Genomic DNA, 11,789 nt, shown 5'->3' on the forward strand with positions numbered 1-11,789 from the left:
GCTTAGACGCAGTTAGATGAGGCATGGGACAAAAAATAGTTAAAGCCCATATCGAGCCAACAGATTCAGGAGTATATGCTTCATAGCTATATAAACTCCGTAAAAAGAATGGAGTGGATCTTAACTTAAAAGCATGCAGAGCCTGGATAGAAAAAATAGAGCTCTGGTCTGTCTGTGTATGTTTGTCTGCTTTGAATTTTTTGTTCTGTGTTAAAAGTTAGCAAGCTCATAAGAGATAAGAATTCAGCCTCTGTGTTACAGGCTTAGAAAAATAACAGGCTGAATTGTGGAAATTGAAATTCATTCAGAATAGTAATTCTTTCAGAGTGGTTCAAAATGTATTGGTCTTAAAAATTGTTTGTGATTTTAAACTTTTTAACCTGTTGTACCAATTTGTAAGTAAAACAAAAGAAAAAAAAAAACTTGACTATTTTAAACTGGTGGGAAAGTTTTCTCTGAAAAGCAGATTTTCAAAGCTAAAAGGGGAGTAATGGCATTACAATCTTATCTGCTTAATACCGCCTGGGAAGCTTCTTACTAGTGGCCTTGAAGCACTCAGGCAGAAGAAAAAAAAAAAACAAACAAAAGAAACAACAAAAAAAAACTATTTGGTTTGCTTCTGAAACATTGGGTAACTTGTTATCATTATGGGTTATGAATCTTGAAGTTTAAAGTTTAAAAAAAAAGGTGATTAAAGAAAAGGGACAAGAGAGATTGATTTGCAAAATTAATTAATAGTTTAAATGAAGCATCTAGTCAGAAGAGTTATTGGTTTGGAAGTGTTTAAAGTATGTCAGAGAAAGTTTGAGCAAGTAGGCATTGGGAAGAGAGAAACAGAGAGATGGGACAGGAGAATAGAGGTGATTTAAGAAGGATTTATTAGTGGGAGCAAATGATTTCAAGAAGAAATCAGTGGGGAAAAGAAGGAACTTGTTGGAAAAGGTAGTCACGGAGAGGTGACTGTGAGACGGAACGTATTTTTGCAGGGCTAGAGCAGCAATAGGAAGCTGCAGCTGTTTCTGGTTGAAGAAAGCAAACTGATTTAAAGGGATTCAAAATTCTTCCTTATATCCAATATTTGAAACCAAGGATTTGTTTTTAAGGAAATATGTTATGCCTTTACTTTAACATCTGAAAACTTTACAACTAAACAGGCTTATTGCTCAGACTTCTCCCTTAGGGTTTCAACAGTGCATGAGTTCTAGCTTGGAGAAGGGGTCCTGGTTAGGACGTGGAAGGAGGACAAGCTGACCCTGAGCTGGAAAGGACTGTTCCAGATCCAGATACAGCAGTGCTACATAGGAAAGAGAGTGGACTCTGAGGGTGTGGACTTCCCAACTGAATGCAGAGAACAAGCTGAGACAAACATTGAAAAGCAACTGATAAACTGTGCATGTAAAATCTTGATAGAGGTATTGAAACCTCACTATTAGATAAAATATCTATTACTGACACCTCCCCCTCCTACAAAACATCCTCCATCAATCATAAGAGTTCCTAAAACTTGTACCAATAATGTAACTTTTCCTCCTCTGATGAATTGTGTTAGAAAGAAAAGAACCTGGTATGACACTTTATTTGGTGGTGCTGGAACTGGTTTCGGTATAGTTAATTCAATAGACCTTGAGATCTTGGCCAGCAGACTGCGCAGTGCTGGACAAGCTGTTTCTCAGGCTTTGACTGTAAATGCTCAAATAGTTGCCCACGACGATCCTACTCCACCAAAATACATTATAATATCAAGGCCAATTTCTACAGATTTTTGATGATAGTATTATTACTAGTTTGGGTTTTACTGGAAATATTAGTAAATTATTTAAGTGGACCAAATGCTCTTTACAAAATATGTATACCTAGATACAAAAAGAAAATGCTCAGAGATTGTTGCAATGTGGGATTATATGTTTAATTTACCAGAAGCATGGAAAAACAATGACCTGAAAATGCTATGTGTACTTTTTTTTTGGTGTACTGGAACTATTGTGTATTGCCAAGTTAAGATATGGGCTGTTATGTGTCAATTTCATGTGTTACCTTTTGTCTTACCTGATTACTTTGCTTTACTTCATATATATGGATATCCTAAACAGATCTTAAGTTATGAAGAAACTATTAGAGTCTAATCAGCGCGCATTAAATGAACATCAAATACAGACTCTTATAGCTGCAGGACAACTTATCGAGGCCTCTCATTTAGTAACATCGGATACTAACCACCATTGGTATGATTTCTTATTTAGATCAGGTAGCGCTACCATTTATTTTAATAGTTTAGCCATACCCATATTATTATTATTGTTCTTTTTGTAATTATGTATGTGTAATTGTCATATGTATTGGAAAATGAAATTAATTTACTCTAATTTCACCCCACTAGCTCAGTCCTCTTATTATTTTCGTGATCTTAAGGCCAAATGATTAAGAAATTAAAAATTTCATATTAGGATTATAAGCTCACTCAAATCTAACAGGCCTCAGCTTCCAAATTATGGGAACTTGACCGTTCCATGAACTCTGTATATTTTTGACACTAGATGCTAGGAACTAGCCATTCCTAGAGATGTTTGTGCTCCAGAGAAGAGTGGCTCCCTCTCTGGGCATAGACAATTAATAAAGAACTGTCAAGATACAGACGATACGGAACGAGTCAACTAGTGAAGCCCTTCCGTACCCCGCACCTGCACAGATGTATGTGCCAAACCCTTATATAAATTTTTGGCAAAAATCCTTCTTTGTCTATAGACATGATAAGAAAATTAACTAGAATGAACAGAACCTTAAAAACTATGCTCATTAAACAAAAAGGGGGAATGGGATGCAAGAAAATAACTCAACAAGATATTGATAAAGCTCTCTTCACTATCAATTTTTTGAAATTTGACGATGAGGGATTAACCCCGGCCATGAAGGCTTTAGTTGAAAATACCATAGGTAATAAACCAGAAAGAAAATCAATGACAGAAAAATCGGAAAATGATTCCAAAGAATTAAGATTGGAAAAGATAATGTATAAAGATGAGAATAACGTTTGGAAAGGCCCTTACAAAGTTATTGTGAGAGGCAAAGGATTTGTTTGTGTCTCAACAGGGGAAAAGGAGAAAAGATGGATCCCGATCAGAAGGACCAGGTTGGTACGAGAAAAAGAAGACGAATCCATCGGGGCAGAGGAGAAAGGAGGAGAAATGGAAAAAACCGAACCCAACGAGCAAAGAGAAGAGAAGGAAGACGAGAAACTCAAATGCGAATGAATCAAATTGCATGCATGTTGTTAGGATTAAGTAGCCTGATAGGAGGGGTGAAGAGTGAGGAGAGAAATATGATTGCAGATTTGTCTAGTTTTCAAATGGTCACTTGGCATCATCAGCCTATACCATTAGCCACGTTAGGAAATGTTTCCTTTTTGGAAGGGATGGGGGCGTACAAAGAATCAAAAGTATGGAAGGAACATTTTAAGAAGCTCACTTTCATTACTCGGGATGTCCCTTTATGCCTGACATATAACTTAAAGATAAGTTCATGCATTATGCTGGAACCTTTTAGAATTAAGCAATCATCCCTCAAAACGAGCGACCTAAATGACTTGACTAGCGAGATGATAGTTGAAATGTTGGCTGTTCCCCACGTGGAACATGAGATAGAAGATAAAGTTGAAAGTCCCCTTCCCCCTTGTACCCTGGTTATGAACTCGCCTTTATTTTCACCTTTGTCCACGGGCGTGTTTCGTAAAGGGCCCTTTTTGCCAGAAGTTAATATCAGCTTTTGGAATGGGGAGACAGATGAGGCACCGGTACTGGTTGCACCAACACCCATAGTGGAAGGGCATATTCAGAATCACCTATGGAAGATAGGTCTGACACTAGCAATTACGAATATTTCAGTTATAATTAATGTTCCTCTACATGAACATCCTACCGAACTGCTGGTGCTGCCGCATAGAGTTTGGAAAAAGAATTTTGGAGAAAGGTTTGGAAGTTTACTAGGGAAAAATACTACCTGCTTTAAACACTCTAGGGTTAATCAGATTCAGACTTGCTTCCCTTTTAAAGGTAGAGTTCAGTCATTTGACGGTACAGCCTTTTTATTATGTTTGATAGCGTCAGTTGAGCGAGTCAATGATACCTAGAGGGCATCCTGCTATGACGCGATTATCACCAATGAAATTGGGGAAAAGACCTTAGCCTTTAACAGCGGGGTTATATTTTTATTGAAGAGTCCCCCTATCACCCCACGCCCTCCTTCGGAGGGTAAGAAACAAGATGGCAAGGGTATGATTCCAATGTATACTCTACACGCGGCTAAGGCACCAACTCATTGGGCTATAACTCCTAATCTTCCCAAATTACGAATGATGACATGGGTTCATGAAAGTATCCCTTTAAAATTGACTGGTAATGGCTCATTCTTGGTAGGCTCACACATTCACCCAGGGTACCCAGAGCGACAACCTCAAATGTTTAAACAAAGTAAAGACAGCCTAACTTTTATGACAACCCACTTGCCACTGTGCATAGTTCTTGAGGGACAAGGGAATGATTGGTGTGCAACCATGAAAAGGCTGAATAGAAGTCATCTGCTACACAGTAATGATGAGTTAAATAATATAAGTACCAGTATGATGGTTCAGATGAAGGAAATACATGGGAAAAATACAATGAATGCTGTGAGACAGCAACGTACTGATTTGCCGAGTTGTATAGACTCAAAGTTGGGTGTAGTTTTTGGACAATTAAGGGAATACAGTACAGGACTAATGAGGAAAAGCATATTTTTGCAAGATGGCACTGTGAACTTGACGTTTTGGGATCGGAATGCCGATTCTCACTCTCAACTAATTGCTCCTGTATTCTATTCTAATCATGTCCTGCAGCCACATCTGTGGAAAGTGGGATTAGTTACAAATAGGATAAAAATGCAGTTACATATATCTAATAATCAGGACAGGGAGTTGACTTTTACCCAATGGCATCGGGTTTTTGGCAACAAGAATTCCACTTGTAGAGGGGGAGTTTTTCCAAATAGTACATTGTGTTATAGCTTTGAAGGACAATTGTGGACTCTGGGTAATGCATTGTTCCTGATATGTTTGAACTCAAACTATAAGATAACCAAAGCAGAAGGGGTTCTTCAAGGACTGTTGAAAAATCTGCACCACAGAGGAAAACGGGAAGGTGGCAGTATGTTTTTATCACTGGCGGCCTTGGCTCTGAGTATCTCAGAGGAATTCCAGATAAGAGAACTGAATACACAATTAACTATTGTGGGGAGAAGCTGCAGAAGTACATGACTGAAAATGACTTGGCCTGGAGACACCAGGAGGCCATAGACTCTATGCTGATTTCTCAAATAACTCAACTGCAATATGTTTCCTTGGAGTTAGTGAAACAACAAGCTTTGTTGTCCCAATATGTGAAACTTACTTGTAGCTTTTTATATTGTGCCTCGTATATTACCTGTGTTATATAATTCCTCTGATTATGCATATCTTGAACGTCTTTTACGTAATGCTTCTATGCAAACGTCTTTACAAAATGAATTAATGGCCCTTGACAAAATTATAAATGGATTGGAGAATGTGACAATTGATTTCAATAAGCAATGGGAGGAATCGACCTCCTCGTTGATGGCATGGTTGAATGGGCTTGACTATCACAATGTAATTCACTGGTTAATTCTCGGGTGTGTTACCCTCGTCCTTGTACTGTTTATGTTGTGTTTTTTGCCTTTGATAATTCGAGCCATACTTTTTGCACTACGTCGGTCTCTGACAGAACTGAAGGCATCTAACGTCTTAAATGCCAAAGGAGATTTGTAACCAACCCTTGATCAATGAGCCTAATGTTGTATATGTATTTCGATATTATCTATTTGTGTTTCGATTTCTGGTGCTCTGAATATTTTCCATTTTGATATTTTCATAATTGATATTCCTGGTGCTCTACCCCCATTTATGTCCTTCCGAGTTGTGATGGCTGTATTAGACCACCCTCTTATTAAACAAAAAGGGGAATTGTAAAGGGCCTAGAACCGATCTTCTCTGTGCGGAAGGGAGCCGCCCTAATGTCAGTCAACTCCAGAATGTTGCTCCGGGTTGATTAATAGAGCTACGTGTCGGTGGATGTGTAGAGCTATGAGTCACCTGGCCATAAAAGGAGAAACCCGACTAGGCATTGATAAGGGAGCTGGCCCCGCCCCACGATGGGAGGTTTCAGGGAGGGTCCGACAACCTCTATAAGAGGAATAGCCAGCGGCAGCTCGGAGAGACATTTTGGGTGCAGACAATAAAGACCAGTTCTGCTACACGTTGGCTCTCTGTTTGCTTATTCCCCGCTCCTGTCTCCGGAGCGGGGCGGAGACGTCCGAAGGCTGGTGATAGCGTGAGGCGCGCAATAAGAAACTTTCAGTTTCCAGTGAAGCTGCAGGGAAGCAGACCCACAACAAGAAAAGTATGATTCCACCAACAGTTATTAATGTACTAATTTTTCCATATCCCCTTCAACATTTCTCATTTTCCCCTTCTATCATTTTAGCCAATCTGGTGTTAAATTATATCTCAAGGTTGTTTTAATTTGCATTTCTCTAATCAATAATGATTTAAATCATTTTTTCATGTGACTATAAAGTGTTTTGCTTTTTTCTTCAGAAAACTGTCTGTTCATATCCTCTCACTATTATCAATTTGGAAATAACTTAAATACTTACAAATTTGACAAAATTCTTTATATATTTTAAATAAGAGAACTTTATTTGATAAACTGTCCATGAAAATTTTCCCCCATTTTCAGCTTTCCTGCTTTTCCTGCTTTCTTGATTATTTTTAATTCATACAAAATCTTTTGGTTTATCAAAATGATCAATTTTAAACCTAACTTTGTTTTCTTACTCTTGTTTATTCACAAATTGTTCACCTATGCTTAAATCTGATAAATAACATGTTACTTGTGCTAATTTTCTTATAAAATCTCTCTTTATGTCTAGGTCATGTAACTATTGTTGACTTATCTTGCCAAATGGTGTAAGATACTGGTCTATGGATATGTCTAATTTCTGTCACACTGCTTTCCAAATAAATATTTTTTACCAAATTAATGAAACTCTTTGGAATTTTCCAAGTACATATTCATATATTCTTTAAAAAGATATTGTTTTACAGGAGAATAACTACTTGGACATGTATACTAATGTAGTATTTAATTTATACTTTAACATATTTAACATGTATTGGTCAACCTGCCATCTGGGGGAGGGAGTAGGGAGAAGGAGGGGAAAAATTGGAACAAAAGGTTTGGCAATTGTCAATGATGTAAAATTACCCATGCATATGACTTGTAAATAAAAAGCTATAATAAAAAAAGAAAGAAAGAAAGAAAGAAAGAAAGAAAGAAAGAAAGAAAGAAAGAAAGAAAGAAAGAAAGAAAGAAAGAAAGAAAGAAAGAAAGAAAGAAAGAAAGAAAGAAAGAAAGAAAGAAAGAAAGAAAGAAAGAAAGAGAAAAAGAAAAGTTCTGGGGGGAAAAAAAGATATCATTTTATTACCTTATTCCCTATTCTGATTCCTTCAATTTCTTTTCTCATATATTGCCATTGCTAAGATTTCCAATACAATCTTGAATAATGTGGGATACAGTGGGCAACATTGTTTCACATTTAATCTTACTACAAAAATTTAGCCCTATTTCTAATAATGCTTGCTGATGATATTAGATAAAATCTTTTCAACAATATTGGGGAAAGTACATTTATACTCATATTTTCAAATATTTTAATAAAAATGAATATTGAACCTCATCTAAGACTTTTTCTATATTTATTTATATAATCATATTTTTATTAACTTTTATTATTGGTATACCCATCTATGTTAATACTTTTCTTTATGTCAAAATATCCCTGCATTCTTGGTATAAATTCCACTTGATCCCAGTTTCTTTTTCTATAATAGATCTATTTACAATTTTCAGATGAAGAAATTAAAACTATTTCTAATTATATGAAAAGGTGCTTTAAGTCACTATTGTTCAGAGAAATGCAAATTAAGACAACTCTGAGATACCACTACATGCCTCTTAGATTGGCTAAGATGACAGGAAAAGACAAGGACGAATGTTGAAGAGGATGTGGGAAAACTGGGACACTAATACATTGTTGGTGGAGTTGTAAACAGATCCAGCCATTCTAGAGAGCAATTTGGAACTATGTTCAAAAAGTTATCAAACTGTGCATACCTTTGACCCAGCAGTGTTTCTAATGGGCCTGTATCCCAAAGAGATCTTAAAGCAAGGAAAAGGACCCATGTGTACAAAAATGTTTGTGGCAGTCCTTTTTTGTAGTGGCAAGAAACTGGAAACTGAGTGAATGTCCATCAGTTGGAGAATGGCTGAATAAGTTATGATATATGAATATTATGGAATATTATTATTACATAAGAAATGATCAGGAGGATGATTTTAGAAAGGCCTGGAATGACTTACATGAACTGATGCTAAGTGAAAAGAGCAGAACCAGGAGATCATTGTATATGGCAACATCAATATCCTATGACAATCAATTCTGATGAATGTGATTCTTTCCAACAATGAGATGATTGATGTCAGTTCCAATGATATTGTGATGAAGAGAACCATCTGCCCCCACAGAGAGGATTATAGGAACTGAATGTGGATCACAATATAACATTCTTACTCTTTTGTTGCTGTTTGCTTGCATTTTGTTTTCTTTCTCATTTACTTTCTTTTTTTGATGTGATTATTCTTGTGCAGCAAGAGAATTGTATAAATATGTTTATACATTTGGGACTTAACATATATTTTAACATGTTTAATATATATTGGATTGCTTGCCATCTAGGGGAGGGGGTATGGGGAAGGAGGGGATAATTTGGAACAGAATGCTTTCCAAGGGTCAATGTTGAAAATTAGTCATGTATATGTTTTGTAAAAAAACAAACAAACAAACAAACAAAAAAAAAAAACTTTATTTTATAAATAAATAAATATAGATCTATTTAGATATTGTATTTTCTCTTTTTAATTTATGCAATTTATATTTTTGCAAATTTTCTTTCATTTCATTTAAATTCTTAAATTTATTGACAAGTAATTGGGCAAATTTACTCCTTATAATTGTTTCTGTTGGAGTCCAGCTCCTGTAGTGAGATGAAGAGTGTGATAATCAGGAGGCCAGGCTAAAGAATTCAGTTAGAACTCTTTAATTTTTATTGCTCAGGACCACGAATATATATATATATATATATATATATATATGTACCTTAAATGCTTATAAATTTGATACAAAATACACTTTATTAAAATTCTTATAGCCTAACAAAATCTACTATGATGTAAATAATTAAATCCCTTAAGCCCCAAATCTTGATTACCTAGAAATGTAAATAGTTGAGATAAGCATCAGTGTAAAATTTATTATGCCATTATCTCAAGCACCCTTCTCCCAAAAGCTTTTAGTCTCCTTGTGGACATTCTTTCCAGTCCTGAGTTCAAAGTTTATCTTTAGTCTGTTGAGTAGTATTTGCATTTTGTTTCACTTATTAGAATCCCAATTATCAAGTATTATCAAGCTATTAAGAAAAGAGATGTTGGTGAGACAAGTTTTTTAAATCAAATTTTCCAACAACCTAACTGCAACCTAAAAGTGTTTACATTTCTTTCACTGAGACCAACCTTAGCTTCAGGAGTCATTTCAAAGGTCCTCTTAAGATGTCTTAGAAGGATAATTGATTTCCCTCCCTCCTTTTTTTTTTTTTTTTTTTTTTTTCTTTGCTGTTCTGTGTTGGCAATTTCTCTTTGTGTGGGAAATCTGGAGAGCTTGGAAACTTATGACCTACTCTGCCACCTTCCCAGAATGCTCTGATATCTACTTTCCATATACTGAAAAAATAATAGGGAATTTTAGGTATCTTACCCTGTTTGGGATACTACAATTATTCTAAGAAATCTATTTGTCACTATATTTTTTTCCTTCTGTCACAGAACTTAGTTTTCACTGATCTATATTTGTTCTATATGCTTTTGCAAAAAGGGCAATTCTAAGAATTTTCATAAAACACTAAAAGAAGCTTGGTTTACATGAATTCTTTTTGTGTATTTTGTTTTCAGAAGCATAGCACAAGCTTCAATGTCTTTCTTTCTTTCATTTTCTTTGATAATAATTAGAATTCCTTTAAACAGTGAATGAAGAAATTTATATCAATAATTCATCAGAACGATTCTTGCCATGATTTTGTCAGAATTATTCTGGTTATGAATTTGTTTGCCTTCTATAAATTCAAAGCATGCCTAGTTTACCTTTTTGGTTGTCATCTCTGGCAGTCCTGGAGATGGAGCCATTGAACTGTTTTCTTAAGAAAGAGCATCATACCCAACCTCAGAGATAACATTCAGAGAATGTTACCATGAATACATGCCTTGCTTCTATGTGTTTCAAAATGTTTTGATGCTGTACCTAATTCTCTCTGCTTTTACTTTCTATCACTGGCAATCTCCTGTGGGCTTAGGGGGCCAAATATGCTGACATCAATCCTTGCAAATTGCTCCCATCATTATCCCTTACTTTAATTTCTAATCTTCATTCTCTCATTTATTGTTTCTTTCCTTGCTAAGGACTCCCTCTTAAATATAATAAATATTGGTAGACTTTATAATTCTATAAGAACCCATAATTTTTTATCTCTCCTCCATTCTATTATATGTGAATTTGTCAAATCTATTGGAGAGGGAAAAGTATAAATAAAAATCCAGTAGATTTACTGGACAGTTCCTGAAAGACACTCTCAAAATGAAAGTTATGACAATGTCTGGTCAAAGAAAAAATGTATTAAGCATTCAGAAAGTAAGAAACAGCTAATAATTTTAAACCACACTACTGTGTGGGAAGTCTACAGATGACTTGAAAATTACTAGTATACTAGTACTTATGAAAAGTAAAAGCAAATTTCACAACCAAGAACTTACTCAGCAAAATACAGACTTTTAATAGATTGGAATCAAATATGTATACAAAAAGACCAGATCTGGGAGAAAATTTAAATTAAAAATATATAAAAAAAGATAAATATAAAAAGATACATATGTATGATTAGGGAAGAGATTTTTGATAATTAAAAAAATACATTCTTTATAATAAGGAAATAATTTAGTCTCTTCAAAATCCTAGTATCTTCTAAAATCAGAGAACGAGTGAAATAAGATAAAAGATTAACAGGTAGCTTTATTTTAAAGAGAAAAGGTAAAGGATAAAAAATGCAATAAGCCAAGAAAGTACATTCAGAAGCTAAAGACAGATAGTCCCCACTTACTGAGTCACATACAAGTTAGTGTTTTTCAAGTAAGGCCCAAACTAGGCTATAATTCTGGCAGGTATAAAACAAAATGTTCAGCATTCTATTACTCTTAAACTTTTGAAGCATTGAAAGACCCGTGTTTCTAGAGGGCTCTGTTTAAAAGACTAGAATGAGGAAGGACATTTGGGCAGGTACCAAAGAGTAGCTGGAATAAACCATTTTTAAAGATTTGAAGCTCCAAGTCCCTAAGCAATTTTTCAATATAGAAGTTTTGTTTGCTACTGAAGAGATGACATAATCATACAATCACACTTTTTCCACAATTGATTATAATTGGTTAGAAGATATAAAATGGTCCCTCTAGCAAGATGGAGAGAGCCCAGGAAGGTTTTATTGATAAATGCAAATGATAGTTAAGATACATTTGGCTGGATTCCTCTGGTATTAGTTTACTTCAAAAACAGATGCTGACTATTATGGAAACTGAGGTTTCCAC

General features: G+C 35.2%; 1 protein-coding gene across 1 annotated transcript; it reads left to right on the forward strand.

Moving 5' to 3' along the window:
- Window positions 1-4,478, forward strand: LOC141552832 (uncharacterized). Its single transcript, XM_074284795.1, has 3 exons — window positions 1-2,222; window positions 3,088-3,937; window positions 4,410-4,478. Exons 1-3 carry the CDS (start codon window positions 2,101-2,103, stop codon window positions 4,476-4,478), a joined length of 1,041 nt encoding a protein of 346 aa, XP_074140896.1. The 5' UTR covers window positions 1-2,100.
- The last annotated feature ends 7,311 nt before the right edge of the window (window positions 4,479-11,789 follow it).

This window comes from Sminthopsis crassicaudata, chromosome 2 (assembly GCF_048593235.1).
Source record: "Sminthopsis crassicaudata isolate SCR6 chromosome 2, ASM4859323v1, whole genome shotgun sequence".
Lineage (NCBI taxonomy): Eukaryota > Metazoa > Chordata > Mammalia > Dasyuromorphia > Dasyuridae > Sminthopsis > Sminthopsis crassicaudata.